This window comes from Dromiciops gliroides, chromosome 3 (genome assembly GCF_019393635.1).
Source record: "Dromiciops gliroides isolate mDroGli1 chromosome 3, mDroGli1.pri, whole genome shotgun sequence".
NCBI classification, from domain to species: Eukaryota; Metazoa; Chordata; class Mammalia; order Microbiotheria; family Microbiotheriidae; genus Dromiciops; species Dromiciops gliroides.
The window spans coordinates 272,352,594-272,373,698 of NC_057863.1; the positions used below are offsets into that span (position 1 = coordinate 272,352,594).

The 21,105-nt window shown below is 38.7% G+C and overlaps 1 protein-coding gene across 2 annotated transcripts in view; it reads right to left on the reverse strand.

Annotated features, from left to right (window-relative positions):
- The window catches only part of LOC122750795 (ICOS ligand-like), a 28,379-nt gene extending 16,685 nt beyond the window's left edge, over window positions 1-11,694 (reverse strand). For both annotated transcript variants that reach the window (XM_043997613.1, XM_043997612.1), the window contains exons 1-2: window positions 11,519-11,694; window positions 2,095-2,132 (exon numbers count right to left, since the gene is read on the reverse strand). In XM_043997613.1, coding sequence (XP_043853548.1) covers window positions 2,095-2,132; window positions 11,519-11,532 — 52 coding nt within the window. In that variant the 5' untranslated portion in view covers window positions 11,533-11,694. The remainder of the gene's footprint in view (window positions 1-2,094; window positions 2,133-11,518) is intronic.
- Between the last annotated feature and the right edge of the window lie 9,411 nt (window positions 11,695-21,105).

The window sequence follows — 21,105 nt, forward strand, 5'->3', positions numbered from 1 at the left end:
TTTAAGGCAATTGGAGTTAAGTGACTTGCCCAGGGTCATACAGCTAGTAAGTGTCTGAGGTGAGATTTGAACTCAGGTCCTTGACTCCAGGGCCAGTGCTCTATCCACTGAACCACATAGTTGCCCATGTATTATTTTATTGATAAAATGAAATGCCTTTTACTCCTGAGGAGTTAAGAAGTTCTGCTGGAAAATTTTACATGGAGATACATGTTTCATTGGTCTTTAAAGGGTGAGGCTAGATCACTCCTATTTTTATTTTTTTGTATGTCAGGGATCCTGGGAAGGTACCATAATTCATCATATCCTCTTTTAGCTGCCACCTGAGGTCTAACAGATTTACTTTTTAAATTTTTAAAATTTTTAATTTTATTTTATTTTATTTTTTTGGTGAGACAGTTGGGGTTAAGTGACTTGCCCAGGGCCACACAGCTAGTAAGTGTCAAGTGTCTGAATCTGGATTTGAACTCAGGTCCTCCTGAATCCAGGGCTGGTGCCCTATCCACTACACTACCTAGCTGCCCCAGATTTACTTTTTTTAGCTCAAGACTTTGCTGAGGGATGTTACTTCAAGTGGTTCTCAATAATTTATAACAGTGTGAAAGAAGGATTTATGAACCAGTTTTTACAGGGAAGATTTGGAAAATACTGAGTACGAGAAGGTAGGGTAGATGGAACACCATTGCGGTGGGAAGAGGGCACAGAACAGTGTAGCTAGAACTACCACTACCTATTTCATAATAAGCATAGAGACAGTCCACCCTGGGCTTTGGGTTAGACCTATATGGAGCTCAGTATATAGTTCTATAGGGAAAAAAATTAATAGGGTCTTATGTGTACATTACTATGCAGTGAAAAACTGCATAGATGTGTAACAAATCTTTTAAATATTACTCAGCAACATTACTTGACTCTGTGTCCAAGAACAGTGGGTCAATTGTTACTTCAGCTACCAAAAAAAAAAAAAAAAAAGAAAATGGAAAATATTTTAAAATTCTCGGTTAGAAGTTTCCCCCTCCTTGTGGTCAATTGCCCATGATCATATACTGAATTTGATTTAAATGAATTTAATCTTACAAAAAGAAATGATTAGGATAAACCAAAGGAAGCTATTGACTCAGAATACATGTGATCCCACCTATATTCATTAAGTCACTTCCTGAGTAAAGACCTATAACTACAGTGTGGTGTGACTCAATTTGTGGAGTTGGAATGTTCTGAAAAATTTCTCTGAAACTAACATTTTTTTTCCATATTGAACCTTTCTTTATCCCTAATTACAAAATCAATTACATTAATTATTACAAAACTGGAGATCTGTTTCACTGGAAAACATTTTGGTCCCAAAACAAAATCATCAGGACAAAATCATACAAGATTGCAGCAAAACTTCTAAGATCACACATTTAATATATGTAATTTCTTAGGGACACAATAATATGATAGTAATGAGTCATGAAATATCAAGTATTATCATATAGGTTATGGGTAATTTTTTTCCTGTTTGCTTGGCACAGAAGTTTAAAATGATGTAAATGTAACAACTGTAGGTTAATTGAACTGGACTACAAAGAAACAGGACTTTTATAACCCTCCCTTATTATCCAAGAAGAGAATGATATAAAGTTGGCTTTGACTATTAAGGGGCTATTTTTTTTTAGCACTTTTTGGAAACTACTGGTTGTTAAAAACAAGCAGGCTGATCAGGCCTGGAACAGAACATGTAGCCATGGCAAAGGCAGCAAGAGAAGCTATAGGTCAATGATTCAGAATTTCAGAATGAGGCTTCAAATGAATAAATGGATTGGGAGGGGCATATTTGCTGTGGTAGAGATGGGTTCTATCTATGTAAGAATTACAAAATCTAAGAAAGCATGAGTGTTTTTGCCTTTAGGAAATAGCTGAGCCTAGGCTGCAATTGTGACTTTTATTTTATTTTTTTGCATGGAAAGATAGAAAAGGTAGAGTAGGGGCTATTTAGCTTAAATGAAATGGTTTTAGATTTTACTATTGAAAAGTGTGAAGATCTGGGTAATGTTTTTTTTTTTTATCACTATGTGTCTATAGATCCCAGTGAAAATGTTATAGACTTACCAGCTCTCAGCCAACCAAGGAGTAAGAAGATTCCAATACTATAATAAAATAAAGAACAAATAAGAGAAACATTAGTGGTATACTAGATAGACCTCTGGACTTAAAATCAGGAAGGCTTGAATTCAAATCCAGCCTCAGATACTTACTAGCTATGTGACCCTGAACTGTCTGCCTCAGTTTCCTCATCTGTAATATAGGGATAATAGTGGCAACTACCTCCCAGGCGTGGTGTGAGGATCAAATGAGATAATATTCATAAAGCACTTTGCAAATCTTAAAGTGCCTAAAGCATGTGTAAATGCTAGCTTTCGTTATCATCAATAACTATATCATATTAGAAGGAAACCAAGAACCATAAAAACCTACATTGTAGGTGTGTGTATTTACATTATATAGAGATAAAAACAGGCAATTTCATTTTCTGCTAGTCACCAAACTCACATATTTCCAGGTTATTTCTCTGTCAAGGAAACAACTAAGTATCCTATTGAGAAGAAATGGAGAGGGAGTGTGGTAGAACAGAAAGTAGTGTCTTAGTTTCTGTTTTAGAGGAGCAGATAGCAGAAAACTTGGAGGCACTTGGTCATAAGGCAACTTGGATTTAAAAAATCAAATATGAAGTGGCCACCTGTCAGGTTACTCTGAATGTAATTCTGATAACAAAACAGTATTAAATATATTGTATTGGGGCAGCTAGGTGGTGCAGTGGTAGAGCACCGGTCCTGGATTCAGGAGAACCTGAGTTCAAATTCAGCCTCAGACACTGAACACTTACTAGCTGTGTGACCAGGGGCAAGTCACTTAACCCCAATTGCCCCTCACAAAAAAAAAATTGTATTAATAAGTCCAACCCAAATGACTAAGCTTTAAGTGCCTACTCTGCACAGTATTTGTGGGGCATTCAATAACTAAATCTGCACCAGTTCTTGCCCTTAGGAAGTTTACATTCTACTTGCGGGACACAGCTCATAAATAGATTATTACATATGCTGTAATTTGAGAAGAAATGAAAGAGCATTGAAATAATGCTTAGATATATATTACACTGAACTTCTGGAACTTATTAGGGTACCTCCTTATTTTGGTCTTTTGAAATTAAATAAAAAGGTTACATATTAAAAATTAATCCTAGGAATATAATTCCTACAAATCATGGAGATCCCTGGCTAAATATCATGCTCTGGAAATTTTTTTTTATCTTTACCATTCCTTGAATAGCACAGGAAGAACTCTAATATTATTTCTTAGCTTTATTTGAATCATAGAATGTCAGGTCCATATGGTTCTTTAGATATATTGTAATACAGTTCCCTCATTTTACAAATGAAGAAACTGAAGCCCAGAAAAGTGAAGTGATGAATTAAGTTCAACCAACCCACAAGCACTTATTAAATGCTTAATCTGTGACAGGCACAGTGCTAAGTTACAAATAAAGACAAAAACAGTTCCTACCCTCAAGGAGTTTACATTTGGATGGAGGAGAAAACATGTAAAGAATCACATATATACAAAATACATATAGGCAAATGGAAAGTAACCTTAAATGAGAAAAGCTGTAGCACCTGGGGGAATTTGTTAATGTGTCATAAAGAAGGTGACATGAGCTGAAGGAAGCCAAAGATTCTAGGAAGCAGAGATGAGGAAAGAAAACATTTCAGGCTTAAGGAACAGGGCACAAAGACAGAGGATTAAATCTCATCTTCAAGAAACATCAAGTGGGTTAGTATGGCTGGGTCATAGAATTGGTGATAGGGAAAAACATGGAAAGACTTGCATGAATTAAAGAGTGAAATGAGCAGAACCAAGAGAACATTATATACAGTAATAACAGTATTGTTTTAAGAATGATTTTGAGTAAGTTATTTTGAGTATTATAAATAACCAAAATAACTATAAAGGACATATGAAAAAGACATTATCTATATCCAGAGAAAGAACGGATAAATAAATGTATAGAATTATTTATATATATGTCTATCTCTCTATATATACACATATATATTTATCTAAGTATGTATACATACATATACCTATTTGTGTTCATTGGTGGCTATCTCTAGGACAGGAGAAGGGAAGAGGGAAGAAAAAAGGGACAAAAAGAAATTTATATGACAACTGGTTTATATTTAAAAGGAATATAGCAAGTTGTACATAGTAGATTTGCAGTTTCATGTGTAATCATCTTTTTTTTTACTATACTATGTTATAGAAATGCTTGTTTTATTTTATAAATTAAAAATTAAGTAAATTTAAAAATAATTGGGGGTTAGGGGAAGTAGAGTATTAGAAGACTGGAAATGTGGAAAGGGTCAGGCTAAGCAAAGATTTAACTGTCCAACAAAGGGCTGGATATTTGATCCTAGAGATAATAGGGAGCCTCTGTAATTTATTGAGTAACTATAGGAGTGACATTCAGATCTACATTTTAGGAAAACCACTTTGGCAGCTATGTGAATGGTGGATTGAAATCGTGAGAGAAATGAGGCAGGCATATCAATTAGTAGGCCACTGTAATGGTTTAAGAGAGAGGTAGTGAGGTCCTGAGCTAGATTTGGGGCTGTGTGAGTGGAGAGAAGGGTATGTATAGAAGAGATGTTATAAAGGGATAAATGGTAAGAGTTGATGACTAATTTGATATATGAGTGGGGAGAGATGGGAGATGAAGATGACCCTAAGGTTATGAACCTAGGTAACTGGGAAGATGGTGGTACCCTGAACAGTAATAGCAAAGTTTGGAAAATGGAAATGTTTTAGGGAAAAATAATGAATTCTGTTTTAGCTATATGTCTCATAGGCACGGATGAGGGACTGGACCTCTGGAGAATAAGGACTGGCTATAGATCAGGGAGACATTTGTATGGTAATGATAGATCAACCCCTGAGCACTAATGAACTCACCAAGAGAGACAGTATAGAGAGAAAAGGCCCAAGGCAGACTGTCGGGAGGACACTTACACTTGGTCAGTATGCCCTGCATGAAGATCCCACAAAGGAGACTGAGAAGGAACAGACAGGTAGGAGGAGGACAAAGAGAAAGCCTTGTCAGGAAAACCCAGAAGGAAGAGTTAATGCCCAACGGTATAAAAAACTGCAAGAAGTCAAGAAGGATGAGAACTGAGAATGGGTCATTAAATCTGGAAAGTAAGAGATCATTTGGAGAATATAGTTCCTGTGGCATCATGGGACCAGAAGAGAGATTACAGAGGATGTAGAAGAGAGCAGGAGGAGAGGAAGTGGAGTTACCAATTTGTAAATGGCTTCTTCCCAAGGAGTTTAGCTGATAAGGGGAAAAGGTAGAGGATAATAGCCAGAGGGGAAAGTAGGATCCAGTGAGGGGTTTTTGAGAATGAGTGAGATCTGGTCATGCTTATAGGCAGCAGGAAAGGAGACAGTAGATAAGGAAAAGACAGAAGATTAGAGACAATGTGAATATGACACTGGGGACAACCTTCTGTAGGAGATGTCAGGGGAATGGCTCAAGGATGATGAAAGGGCCTTGGAAAGTAGAAGGTCATCTAAGTGAAGAAAGACAGTGGAAGATTTTTTCAGAGGGTTGTGAGATGAGAGGGGGAGAAGAGGGAGTTTTCATCAAATTAATTATATTACAAATTAACTATATGAAGAAAGATGCTATTGCCATCGGAGAAAGAACTGATAAATAGAAGTATATATAGAAAACACACACACACACACACACACACACACACACACACACAGAGCACATACCTATTTGTGTCTAATGGTGGCCAATTGATATCCTTGCCTCACATCTCTCTTGACTTTAATCCACCATTCACATAGCTACCAAAGTGATTTTCCTAAAACGTGGGTCTGAATATCACTCTTATACTATTCAATAAACTGTAGTGACTCCCTATTATCTCTAGGATCAAATATGCAGCCTTCTGTTGGACAGTTAAGTGTGTGTGTGTGTGTGTGTGTGTGTGTGTTTGTGTGAAATATGTGCACATCTTCAACTGAGGAGGAAGGGGGGAAAGAGGCCATGGGAAATTTGAGGATAGATGAACACAAAAGCTGCTGTGATGAATGGGACAGAAAATCAATTAAGGAAGAGTAGGATTGTTTTGCTGCAGTGAGGACCCAGTTGACTTAATTAATATTTTAGCACATTTTTATGTATGTTCATAATGTATTATTTATTAGCCCTGGGTTTCTCAATCTGATATCACCTCATAAATGAATAGATACACACAATCTCTCATTAATTAGTCCATTAGCTCTGAGCCTCCACTCCAGTATATAAATAGAACAGAGAAAACTATTTTCCCCACTTTCATCTCTCTCTTTCTCCCTCTCCCCCTCCTTTATCTGTTTTATACTCCCTGGGTCTTTCACCTTTAAAGACTATTAATGTTATAACTCATATAATTTATTATAGTAGTAAATAAAAATAGTCATCAATTAATATTTACAGGATATCATTGTGAATAAAGTTCATAGAGTCAACCTTGTCTTCTTCAAAAGATGGGGAAAAGAGACATGAAATGGATATTCAGCCCTTGCCATTCAGTACTGTCACTGACTCCTCAACTCTAGATACAACTATTCCATAAGAGTGAATGGTAACTCCAATGTTTCAGGAATTCTCTTTGTAAAATGTAGCTTGAGATTCGCTCACAAGAAAACAACTAACTTTTATAATCCTCTCCCAGATGACAGCTAATTCTCTCAGTACCTATCTTTCTTAGAAGAATAAAAGCTAAACCCTCAGCTCCCTTAGACTCTTCACATATGACAGACATTGTCTTTCTCCCCCAAGAAATGGCCTTTTAAATTTCATTTTCTCCTAGTGCCTTACTTCTACCATTACAGCCTACTGTTAGGTCCCCAAGATTCTCTTCCCTTTCTGTGTCCCTCTATCAGTATCCACAGTCTTTGTGGGTGAAGTTTATTGGATCTGGTGATATAATATTTGCTAAATTGGCAAGAGAACTTGGTGACACCCACTGGAGCTCAGCTAAGCTGCTGCTTTCTGGCTTGCTTGCCAATCTACACCAGATTGTCACAGCTCTTCAGAGTCCCTCTGCTTTGAACTTGTATACCTTTAAGTCACAGAACTTGCTACATTTTTGTGTCTGTTTCACCACATACTTCAGAATTTTAAAGTGATATAAAAAAGAAAAGCTAGGGAGTACTAATCTAATATTCTCAGTCAATTCTGGTATGTCAGAAAAAGCTATCTTTAAGATAGTATTGGGGGGCAGCTAGGTGGCGCAGTGGATAGAGCACTGACCCTGGAGTCAGGAGTCCCTGAGTTCAAATCTAGCCTCAGACACTTAACACTTACTACCTGTGTGACCCTGGGCAAGTCACTTAACCCCAATTGCCTCACTAAAAAAAAACAAAAAACAAAAAAACAAAAAAAAAAACCAAAGATAGTATTGAGGCTTTTGGGGACATATTTCCTATTTTTTAGTGGGGCAATGAGGGCTAAATGACTTGCCCAGGGTCACACAGCTAGTAAGTGTCAAGTGTCTGAGGTCATATTTGAACTCAGGTCCTCCTGAATCCAGGGCTGGTGCTTTATCCACTGTGCCATCTAGCCTCTCCTTGCACATTTCCTATGTAAAATATTTTGAGGGAAGCTACATAATAATTGTATAGAGCACCAGCCCTGGAGTCAGGAGGACCTGAGTTCAAATCCAGCCTCAGACTCTTAATAGCTATGTGATGCTGGGCAAGTCATTTAGCCCTGATTGCCTCAAAAGAAAAAAAAAACATATTTTGAATAGACTTTTAAATAAAAGTTAAAATCTTCAATGACATGCAGTATAAAGGATCCTGTATTTGGAGTCAAAGGATTAAGATTTAAATCCTTGGTTTGTTACCTACACTACTACTTACTTGAATGACTTTAGGTAAATCATGTTCCCTGCCAAGGCTTTAACTATTGGATTTAATATTGGGGGTATGATAAAACTTGCTAGGTGCCACACATATAAGGTTACCAGGACCATCATGAATTTAAGAAAAAGTACGCTTTTCATGAAATTTTTTGAAAGTCATGTTCTTTGTCCTTTTGTTCTTATTGTTCATAAAATACATTCACCAAAGGTACACTTCAATGTACTTTTAATCTAATTAGCATAAATATTCCCATTAGCGCTGCATATTGCAACAAATCTATAGATTTTTGATCCATCTGAAACAATTATAACCCATTCCAATCTTGTGTAACTCTTACCCAAATCCTCCTATGTTCTACTCCACAGAGGATATGTCCAATGTTTTATTTTGGGGTGGGACATATACTAACCTTTTGATATTGCATGGGTACCAATGGAGGATACATGCTGTCCATTAGTTATCCATCAATTCCTGATATATGACTGGTTCATTTCCTTCTCTAGTTATATCTCCTTCTGTGCAATTCTGTTGTGTGATTCTGGCAACCCATCATTTTTAAAAACAAATATTTTTATTTAAAGTTTTGAGTTCCAAATTCTATCCCTCTTTTCCTCCCTCTCTTCCCCCATCTCTGAGGTGGTAAGCAATCAGATATAGGTTATACATGTATGATTATGTAAAACATTACCATATTAGTCCTCTTCTATGAGAAAATTCAAATAAAAGAAAAAATGAAAGAAAGTGAAAAATAGCATGCTTCAGTCTATGTTCAATCAACAGCAGTCCTTTCTTTGGAGGTGAATAGTATGCTTCATCATTAGTCCTTTGGGATTGTCTTGGATCATTGTATTGCTGAGAGCAGTTAAGTCATTCACAGTTCTTCAAACAATATGTCACTGTGCACAATGTTCTCCTGGTTTTGCTCACTTCACTATACAATAGTTCATATAAGTCTTTCCAGGCCCCTCTGAAGTTGTCATGCTTGTCATTTATTATAGAACAATAATCCATCACAATCATATACTACAGCTTGTTTAGTCATTTCAAAATTGATGGGCATTCCGTTGATTTTTAATTCTTAGCTACCATAAAAAGAGATGATAGAAATACTTTTGTACAAATAGGTCTTTTCCTCTTTTTGGGGGGATGCCTTTGGAAACCTGTTATTTGTATATAACATTTAACGGAGACAGGATCTCAACCAGTAGTGTCAAGTAGAGCCATCATATGTATGGAATGCAGAATTGCAATATTACTACCTTGGACAGTCCTCAAGAAATATTGTGAAGTAAATGTCATTTATCTTTCATGTCTTCCCCTTGCTTAATGTCCCTTCCAGATATCCCCTTTTCCTCCCCTTCCTTACCCCTCAAACACCAGTTACTATCCACCCTCTGGCATCTCCAAAACTTCCCTCCCCCTTTCTTCTTCCTCTACCCTCCATCTCCAGTTCCTCATACTTGAATTCAGTATGACCTTTTTCACTTCCCCTGTCAAAACTCCCACTCCTTCATATGATATTAAGGGAAAAACAACTGGATTATAATTCACACTAAAATGTGAGGTAAGGTCTCCTTTACATGAAAAGAAGAAGCAGTGAAAATTAAAAGGAACAGTGGAAAGAGTTCTAGATTTGGAGCCAGAAAATTTTGGTTCTAATCCTACAACATTTAAATATGAAAAACAAACTGGGGGGAAACTGGGGGGCAGCTAGGTGGCGCAGTGGATAAAGCACCAGCCCTGGATTCAGGAGTACCTGAGTTCAAATCCAGCCTCAAACACTTGACACTTACTAGCTGTGTGACACTGAGCAAGTCACTTCACCACCATTGCCCCACAAAAAGAAAAAGAAAGAAAGAAAGAAAGACCAAACAGGTATATGGGGGAGTCACAGGGTCCTGGGAGAAAAATAAATAGGTTTTTGCAGGTCAGAAAGGGGAAAGATGACCTTAGGCAAGTTGTCCTTCAGTAAAATGGGGGATGGACTCAACTCAATGATCTCTAAAGTTCCTTCCAGTTTTAATCTTTAATCAAAAGTCTGTGGAATTTCAAGTAGTACAGGAAAAAATTAAGCTGTATTTGAGTGGCATTTGCATGTTTGGTGAAATTTACATAATTCATAACATAATGTTCATAGGGAACCTTTTATATATAAGGTTAGCCCTGTTCATGACAGTATGTGTTTACATATATTATAAAGAGATATGCTAGTTGTTAAAATAATTAAAGTTATCTGCTACTCCTGATCCCCATATGGATTTCCACCTATACCTCAACTTCAGTGTTCCAAATTGAACTCCTTTTGTTACCTCAACTTATCTTCCTCTTGGCTTCTTTGTTTTCTGTAAGAACACTACCATAATCTCAGTCATCAATGATTTTGTAAAAAAAAAAAAAAATTCCCAACTTTAATTCCATTCCCTTTCTTTCTTCCATCCCTTCCTATAATTCACCTATACCTATGGAGTCTATACTTTAGCAATATTTCTCTTGTCCTTTCTTCCTTTCTGGCCTCATAATTATCAATCTAGTTTAGGCTTTTATTTATCTCTTGGCTGGTCTACTTCAGTAGTCTCTTAAATTTTTTTCCCCATTTACATGTAAAAAATATTTTTAACATTCTTTTTAGTTATTTCTCTCTCTGTCTCTCTGTCTCTGTCTCTGTCTCTCTCTGGTGGGGCAAAGAGGGTTAAGCGACTTGCCCAGGTTCACACAGCTAGTGTCAAGCGTCTGAGGCTAGATTTGAACTCTGGTCCTCCTGAATCCAAAGCCAGTGCTTTACCCATGGCGCCACCTAGCTGCCACCTACCTGCCCCCTTAATAGTCTCTTTTTTTTTTTTTGGTGAGGCAATTGGGGTTAAGTGACTTGCCCAGGGTCACACAGCTAGTAATTGTCAAGTGTCTGAAGCTGGATTTGAACTCAGGTCCTCCTGAATCCAAGGCCAGTGCTTTATCCACCGCGCCACCTAGCCCCCCCCTCCCCCCGCCCATAGTCTCTTAATAAGAATCCTATCTGTGGTTTCTTTCCTCTTCAATTCATCCTAAATAGGGCTGCCTTATTAAACTTTATAAAGCATACCTCTGATTAAAGCACTCCCTTGCTCAAAAAACTTCCTTGGTTCTCCACTTCTGCTTAGCATGATATTCAGTAATTTCCACATATAATCTCACATACTTTCCTTCTTCTGTGTATTTGCTTTTGGTTCTCTCAAACTGCCATTCCACCTACCCACAGGCCGGCTGACCGGCCTGCACGCCAAATTTTGATGTAGTTTTGTATAGCTAGTGATCCAGTCACTTTCAGCCACTTCCCCCTTGGGGTCGTTCGGGGGGCCTGGGCATCTATAACCTCTGGTGCCTCCGCTTTCTTCGCCCTTTTCCCTCCCGAAGGACCCGGGCGGCTTCCAACTCCCAGGAGGAACCCGGGTAGGGCTGTGTAGGTGGGAGGGTGGGTGGTTATAGCAGGCATCGAGAATCCTGATTCAGCGAGGGGATCTAGTGACTCTTCTCTTTCCCCGTCCGCCCTAGTCCCACCTCCCGACTCCCTTCTCCTCACCTTTTCAGGGGCATGATGTGAGCGCACGAGAGATGTTCTAGTGACTCCGCAGAGTGGATTGGAGAGCAGAAGAATCTGAGCTCAGAGATCTTCCGCAACCCGGGCCAGGACTCCTACTGCTTATGCTGCAATCACCCAACTGTCGGTCCTGCCCCCAACCGCACAGTCATTTGCTTGGTCTGAGGGACCAAGCCCGCAGTTTCCTCCTCCCACCATTCCAAGCCCTGCCCACAGCCCGCCCCCGCCTCTACCAGTCCCTACTCGTCCCCTACCCGTAGGGGCACGGTCTCTTATGCTCCCTCGTCCGTTCCCAGGCCAAACAGCCCACTCGTGTGCTTAACCCCGGTTTAGCCCATAGACCAACCCCAAGCAATCTCTAATGGATTATCCTTTTCAGAAGGCAAGAGAAACTGGGTCTGTTCAGAGACAATAGTTTTCAAAGGCAGGAATGAAAATGGTCAAAGGAAGTGGAAGGTAATGAAAGTCTTCCTGGTCTATACATCCTTGTGCGGGTTGGGCTGTTGTGCTCTGGACAACGGACTCAAAGTCTTGGAGCCACCCCCACCCTTCCAACCCAGGTAAATGGTCTCTAGTTCTCCACACCTGGTATTCTGCAGCAGGTCTGCAGTGTCTGTGAGGCCCTGTGGTCGAATCAGAAAATCAGGGTTCAAATCCTGGCTTTCCTATATATAACCTATGTGATCCTAAAAAAAAAAGTACTTTCTTTCACCTCTCTAGGCTTTAATTTCTCCATTCCTTCCTTCCTTTTTTTTTTTAAATTTCTGCATTAGTCATGCTGTGAAAGAAGAATCAGAACAGAAGGGAAAAAACTCAAAAAGGAAAAAAAAAACAACAACAAAGAAGTAGAAACAGTATGGTTCAATCTGTATTCAGAACCCACAGTTCTTTTTTTCTGTATGTGGAGAACATTTTTCATCATAAGTTCTTTGGAATTGTCTTGGATCATTGCACTGCTGAGAAGAGTCTAGGCTTTAATTTCATCTGTGTATGGGGAGGAGGTATGTAATCATTCTCTGTTAGGAAGCCCTATGTTTCTTTGGGGCCTTTAATAATTTACTCTTTTTTAAGGTATCCTTGCTTGACTTGGTGAGGGAGGGTGAGTTGGGATCTCAAGCTACTGTTGTCAAGACTCAGAGGAATTTTCAATACAGGACATGGATTTCTCAGCTGGCAAGTCTGGAAACTGTTGGACCAGGCATTTCCCCTGAGGAGGGAAGCTGGATTTTCTTTTTCTTTCTTTTGGATCTTTGGGTTGGGGAAGGCTTTGCAAGCATCAAGATAAGTTATAACCTATGAGAATTGCATGAATGCCATTAATTAAAATGTACAACCAGTATTTGGGGATGAGTCTAAGTCCCCTGTATACTAATGGTGATAGACCTCTAAGCTAATGGAAGAATGTTTATTTTTGGATCAAGAATTGTGCCACGTGGATTTTTCAGGAATTTGTAGAAAAGCACACCCATTTGATTTGCTCAGCACAGCAAATTTAAGTGGAGGGAAGAAAGAGCAAAAAAGGATTTCGTCATCTTCCTCCTTGGCACCATAGCTGATATAATAACAGAAAACAAAGTGTAAATAACAGATTGAATGACGTACTACTAATACGATATTTTATGAAGTGTCAATACTTTTCTATGCCAATTTAAAGGAAGTCTGTCAGTGGGCAGTGGAAAATCAACCTTTTCTCTAAGGACCATTAAAAAAGCTGAGTTGTGGGGGCAGCTAGGTGGCACAGTAGATAGCGCACTGGCCCTGGAATCAGGAGTACCTGAGTTCAAATCTGGCCTCAGACACTTAACACTTACTAGCTGTGTGACCCTGGGCAAGTCACTTAACTACAATTGCCTCACTAAAAAAAAAAAAAAAAAAAAGCTGAGTTGCTAGCTCATCAATAGTCAAAGTAGAACCTGGCCAGAGAGACAGACAGACAGACAGACAGAAAGAGACAGAGACAGAGAAAGAAAGACAGACTTGCCCTTGGGGATAGTAGTGGAGGAGAGGATTTCTCACTCTTCTCCCTCCTTCAGCTATATTGCTTTGAAGTAGTTCTAGGGAACACCGTATCCAGCAGGAACCAAAGAAAAACACTTTCAACTGACATGGATTCAGAGACAGTCACTTGAGGAAGGGAGTTGCTTCCAGGAACAGGAGGCACGACTTCTGCAAGCAGGGAAGGGAGCCAGCTGTAGACTCATGAAAAAGCTAGCCCTGGAGATGAAGAGTCAAGGTGTAAAGAGGAGCAGACCCAGGAAGCCCAGCTAAAGAACTCACCCAGCTGAGATGTTGCACATAGGAAGGAATTTGTGAGGATTTTCGCTGGAGAGAAAAAACTTTTTGGTCCTTTAATACTAGATTAGTGAATAACCTTGACCAGATATGTTCCCCACATGTATGCTTTACTACCACTGTACCCTAAATATGTACTTCCTCTTTCTATAGATGGTGTAAATATTTTCGGGATAGTGTGCCCCAGATTATAAAGGAAATGAAAACTGCTTTTTAAAAAAAGCACTATGATATCTCAGTAAGTGCCTTTGCTAAGAACTAATTGCATCTACAAAGTACTGGCCCTGGAGTCAGGAGTACATGAGTTCAAATCCAGCCTCAGACACTTAGTAGCTGTATGACCCTGGGTAAGTCACTTAACCTTGTTTGCCTCAGGAAATGGCAAACTACTCCAGTATCTTTGCCAAGAAACACCTACATGGGTTCATGAAGGGTCAGACACTGCTTAATGGATTAAGCAACAACAATTGCATCTACTGACTCATTGGGTTTTTTTTTTTGTGGGTTTTTTTTGGTGAGGCAATTGGGGTTAAGTGGCTTGCCCAGGGTCACACAACTAGTAAGTGTCAAGGGTCTGAATCCGGATTTGAACTCAGGTCCTCCTGAATCCAGGGCCAGTACTCTATCCACTTCACCACCTAGCTGCCCCTGACTCATTGTTAATGGGAAGCACATCAGGGCTAATCAGGTGTAGTAGGAGGAGCAAGTAACATTAGCATCACTTCCTCCCCTGCCTCAGAACTTGGGGTAGCAGTCACCCTCTGGGGACTTAAGCCAAGAGTGCAAGTGAAAATTAGGTGAGTAGCCTATAGGGTCTGTTGCATGTAAAATAAAGAGGTTGAACTAGATGATGATCTTTAGCATTTCTAAAAGCTCTTCTTCCTATGAAAATTATAGGAAATGCTAAGCCTGTGTAATTCATCATCTCTTGTTGGAGATGTGTGTGTTTGTGTGTGTGGCTATGGTGATCAACAATGCTAATACAGAGTAGGGAGGGGTTGAGATGATTGATCCCCAAATTTCTGTCCAATTCAATTGAAGTCTGGAACAGCAAATGTTTACAGCTGTCGAGGTTAGTTAGCCACGTGTGGTTCTACTCAATAGCTTTTGGTATGTTTGTGTGTATGTGAGGGGTGGGCAGAAGGAGAGGAGTTGAGACAGCAGAGTAAACCACCTATCTATAATGGACATGAAAGAAACCCCTAGGGAGTGCTGAGGCTAGCCAGGTGGTTTCTCTCTCTCCACAGCTGTAGCTCCATTTCCTGCTCTGTTTCTGGTGATTACACCACTCTACATAGCCCTGCCTCCCTCTGTCCTAGGCTAAAGCTTTCCTGATTTTATCATATGACTTCTCAACAAAATATTAGTAGTAAAAAGAGAGGCAGGTATAAAACAGAAGATGAAAATCCAACCAGCTTCAGGCAGGAAGGCCTAACCACAAGTCCCCTTCAGACCCATAGTGGCTGTGGAACCCCAGGCTAGTTTCCTTTAGGCAACTCTCTCTAGTTTCTAAAGCTTTAAATTGCAGAGTATGCAGCAGAAATGCTTGCACAAAAGTTGTCTCTTTACAAGTTTTCTACCCAATGAAATTACGCATCAAGTTTAAAAGAAAAAAAAAGTGACACATCCACAGTGAGCCTGCTTAATAATTTTCTCACATTCAAACCCAGCATTTCAATATTAGTAGCAATAGATGTGAAGCAAAGGTGAGGGAATTCTGGTGCAAAGGCTAAGTGGATATTGTTATAAAACCTAATTTGTTAGCTTATTCTTCTGGGGGAAAATGACTATCAATGGCCAATGACAAAAATCTCTTTCCCAACACAATGGCATTTACCTAAATGTGTTTAGTTTTTCCAGATCTGTGATTTTCTCTGTGGAGGGAATTCCAGGTGAGGAAATTCCCTCTACCAATGCAGTCCTGCAAGTCATGTTCAATTTGTAGTCTTAAAAGGATGAACAACTCAGGACCAATTATAACTTCAGAAGACTGGTAATAAGTCAGCTTTTTCACCTCTTAGCAAACAGGTGAGGAGTAAAAGTGGAGAACAGGACTTAAAAAAAGACATTACCAATGTGAGAAGTTGGTTTGAATGATTACAATACTTATTTATTACAAGGGACGGGTTTTCTTTTTCTTTTTTTTTCTTTTTTTGGGGGAAGTTGGGGAGTGCTTGTAGAGAGGGGAGTGAGTGATACCACCAAAAAGACAATATTAATGAATTATTAAACATATACCAACTCATGCAGAAGGAAGTTTAAATGGGAAATTTGTTGATTGAACTGAGTGTAGGTCTCCAGCCTCTGACTTGCCCATGGTGATCCTCTTTTTCAAAAAAAAAAATTTATTTTTAATTTATGGAATAAAACAAGCATTTCCATAACATAGTATAAAAAAGACTGCACATTAAACTGCAGAAATATTATGTACAACTTGTCATTCCTTTTAAATATATAACAAAGTTATAACTTTTTTCAAGCGTCAGGGATGAGCTAAAATATTAAATAAGTTTCAGTCCTAAGTGTAATCGAGAAGCCACCACTGAGAGCCTGATACTTCTGAGACAGCACGATGAGTCCCCAAGATGAACTTCAGAGCAGGTCATGGATTCTATGGCTATTTCCTGTCTGCTCACTGCATGGCAAAGAGGGTTCCTTTTTGATAGAATATTGAGTCAGAACAGGATATGCATTAAAAAAGGCACTCACTGGCCAAATCAATCTCTTTTTCCTGGCGGTGATCAAGGGAAGACATTCTATAAAGTCTTTAAATAGGGAAAGAAGCCTCAGGTTATGATTACACATGACTCAGGGTATACTTGATGAACCGATTCGAAGGAAACAAGCATCTTTACCATCTTATAACCCTAACCCACTGTGAATATTGTTTACAAAAAAAAAAGCATTTGATTCGGTAGAACAAAATGGGGTAGAGAAATAAACATTTATATAGCACCTTTATGTGCCAGGCACTGTGCACTCTATGTGACTTTATGTACATATATATATATATATATATATATTTAGAGAGAGAGAAAGAGATAGTTTACTGATACAATGTGTCACATAAGTCTTAGTACAGTTTTAAACTTATTAAAGCTTAAAGCCCGATAGTGGAGATGGAGAGGGTATAGTGTACCATCCCCTCTGGGCCCGGCAGCTGCTTGGGTTTTTATTGTTACATCTACAAGAAGTGTCCTGAGTTCTAAACCACTAACTTACAAACGAATCTTGAAACAGCAACTATCTATACATTGGACACAGCCTTTGTTTAATTCCACCTTCTGAGGTGATGCCTAGGAGGGAAGAGAGGGTGACTTATTCTGATCAATTAAACTTTTGAAAGCTTTATACTTTACTAAGACTTTTGGGACATCCTGTACAATACAAACACTATATATCTCTACAAAAAAGCAGAAAATATCTGAAATGGATTTTTTTTTCACCATAATGTTTGTGATCATTTCATAAGATCGTGAGATAAGAGGTTTAGAACAGAAAATAGTATATGACTGTGTATTTTGATTGAATGTTGAATCTCAGTATTGCCTGGACTTCACAGGTTATTTATTTAGTCCAACCCTGAGACTTGAGGTGTGAACCCCCTCTACAATGTCTCTAACAAGTGATCCTTCAGCCTCTGAGATGATCCCTAGTAATGCATCATTGCCGAAGTCCAATTACCTCCTATTCTACATTTGGACACATCTAATTACTATGATGTTTTCTTTCATATTGAACATAAATCAACCCCCTGTAGTTTCTAAGGGTTAACTTTTCAAGTATTTGGAGTCAGTACTACCCTTGCTCAATTCTTTTCTCATCCAACTATATATCTTAGTTCCTTCAAATGATCTTTGTATTTTTCCCATTCCTTCATACTAGTTGCCCTCCTCTGCATAAATTCACTTATCATTATCAATCCTAAAATGTGGTCCCCTAGTATAAAAGGCATATTATAATACAATGATCCAAGACAATCCCAAAGGACTAATGATGAAACATACTATCCACCTCCAAAGAGAGAACTGATATTGATGGACCACAGACTGAAGCAAGCAATTTTTCATTTTCTTTTTTTTTTCAACTTTTTTAAAATTCAAAATGACTAATATGGTAATGTGATATATAATTTCAAATCTATAACCTATATCTGATTGCTTACCACCTCAGGGAGGGGGGAAGGAAGAAGGGAAGGAGGGATGAAATTTGGAACTCAAAACTACAAATAAAAAGTTTAATCTTTTTAAAAAATAGGCATGTTATTTTCAATGTAGTCTGACCAGCACATAACACAGTGGGATCATAGTCTAGAAATCACACACAATCAAAATTTTTGAAGCTAGAGGAAGATATTTGATTATTATTTCCTACTAGATTATAAAATTCTTGAGACAATACAGGTTGGTGGAATGCTTTGATATAATTAATAATGTGGAGGACTGAGACCACTTTCCCCCTTCTTATACTTTTAGTACATTATAATGGAGTGTTTGTACATAATCATTGCTTAATATAATTTGTTGATTGGTTAATTGATTATTAGAATGAGCAAACCCTCCTTCCTTCTCCAAGGGATCATTGAGGCAGTGCTAAGAAAGTGGAATTAAGGTATAATACGGTCTCCAATTTACAGGCAGTTACTGTTTCAAGAGTATGAAAACAGTCCCATCCTAGTTACTGGGGAGATGATTCTGCCTGCCAAGTTCCCATCCTGGTACAGGAATAAACTAAAATTACCTCAGGGGGGAAAAGAGAATACATTTGTAAGTTAGTGAGTTATAGATGTAAAAATATGTGGTTCTTATAAGATGTAACAATAAAAATCCAAGGTGCTTCTGGCCCCAGAAAGGATAATGCACTGTACTCACTTCATCTCCATTAAGGGGCTCTTTCTATTTCTGGACCACTGCATGCACAACCTGGCTCAGTTCTAGAGGAGCCTAGACAAGTCATGAAGGGTCAAGCTCTCTTTCTCATACTTTTGGTTCTCTCCACCCTAGTGCCATAGCCTTGGGGTCTTGCTCAAGGGCAACATATCACCAAAGCGGGAAGTAGAAAGATACTTGATGAATAACATGGATCAAGTATAGAAAGCTATTTTTTTCCTTTGAACAAAGAAACATTTCATGTACACTAGATACACAAGTGCCCATTGACAGAAAAATTAAATCAAGCAGCAGTCATAACCATAATCCTGGGAGGTTAATTAAGACTTCAAATCAATAGAAGAAAAAACATTTTTCAGAACTGATTAGGCATTTTATATTTCACTTGGACACTGCACTGTCCAAACAATTCTGTCTTCTGGAAAACCAGGCTCATCCTTTGAGTATTGGTTCTTTTTTGCTGGACCTCTGTAGTGGATGTAGAAAGGGCATTTCCTGCAATGCAACTCATACAGATTTAGCACCCTGCATTTCTAATCTCTCAAGACTCATAAAACTGCCTTTATCATGTCCTTCACAGTCACATGATCAGGTAAGGAAAAAGAAAGCAGAAGAGAAAGCCAGACTAGGGTGTGCTGGAGCCAGCCTGGACCAGCTTGGAGAACTGATAGTTAAATTTTCAGGAAGAATTGACACCTTGGAAATAGGAAAATGCTGCAAATTGGGGTTTGATTTCTTGTGTTGTTGAATTTCTAGACAAAGAAGTGATGGAGAAAATGTTAACAGCACAGATTAAATTTACAAGCTTATTCTACATCATTTGGAGAGCCAATTGTTCAACATTTACCAGCATAGCCCTGAAGTTAGAGATCTGAGATACAATCTCAGGCTCATCCAGGTAGGGATTGTGCTTTAGTTTCTATGTACATATTGTGTACAGGGTAAGGCAAGAGCACCAGTTCCCCTTTCCTACCTCTCCAGTCTTGATGTTCATTGAGCACTAAACCTGGAGTCAGGATGACCTGAACTCAAATACAACCTCGATCACTTAATTGAAGTGTGACACTTAATCTCTGTTTGCCTCAGTTTCCTCAACTATAAAATGGAGATAATTATAGCATTTTTTCTGAGTTTTGTTGTGAGGATCGAAGAAGATAATATTTGTAAAGCACTTATCAGAGGACAAAGCATCCATTAGGCATTTAATAAATGCTTATTTCCTTCCTTCCTACATAGAAATAACATTAATGTTCTTTAGTTTCCCAGCTAGTCCACAAACCCCATTTTACCCATAATGCAGAAACACTGGAGTGCCTTATTCTGTGTGAAAATGAGCCCTCAATTCCCAGCACCGTAGAAGTGCTTGAGCTGGATGGAACAAGGGATGCTAAGAGGTGTAGATGAGGATTGAATACATTTAAGGCAAAGGGGACAACTAGAGCCAAGTCGGGGAGACAGGATGTTTTATGAAAAGAATAGGAAGTAGGACAGTATGGCTCAATGGTAGAATTTGTGAAGGGGAATAATGTATAATAAGGCAGGGAAAGGTTGGAAAGGGCTTTAAATGAGAGAATTTGCCATTAGGAAATCAAATCGGCAAAATTTACTCCTGGTACTAAAAATGGCTTTTAAATGGTTGTCATTTAATGCCACTTAATATTTTTTCTTTAATTCTGATAAACTTTTGTATATTTGCAAGTGGTGTGATGTGGATTCTTTTTGTTTGTTTGTTTTTAGTGAGGCAATTGGGATTAAGTGACTTGACCAGGGTCACACAGCTAGTAAGTGTTAAGTGTCTGAGGCCGGATTTGAACTCAGGTACTCCTGACTTCACAGCCAGTGCTCTATCCACTGCTTCACCTAGTTGCCCCTGATGTGGATTCTTTTTTATTTCTGTAGACTTTCTCCTCCTCCTTTGAAATGTGCTGAGAGGAATCAGAAATCTGTCTGATGATCAAATTGCTATATCACTTGGCTATATTTATTTCCTCCCCTTGCTTTTGTTTCCCAATTTTGATTTTTTTCAGTTTGGCCATAATTTATACTGGAATCACTTTATCTGGTTGTGGTTAATAGAAGTGATTTTTAACTGAAAGTAAATGAGAGTCAGGCTGTAAAATTTGAATGAAATCATATGCTTTCGTTAACAGTGGTTGGTGGTTAGATGTGTTTGGCTGAAGAGGAGAAATAGCTGCTCCTTCTATCTAGCACCCAAAATTCATGTGGCAGAATTGCTCTTTCCCAACTCTTTCCTTCAGGCATGACTCCCTACTTAGTCACATGCCTGTCTGTGAGAAGAAAGGAAAGTTGCTGTAGGTCTTTGCTTTAGAGGAGTTTGGGAAGTAAGCTTCTCTTTATCAAGACTCCTTCTTCCTAACACTGTTAGCT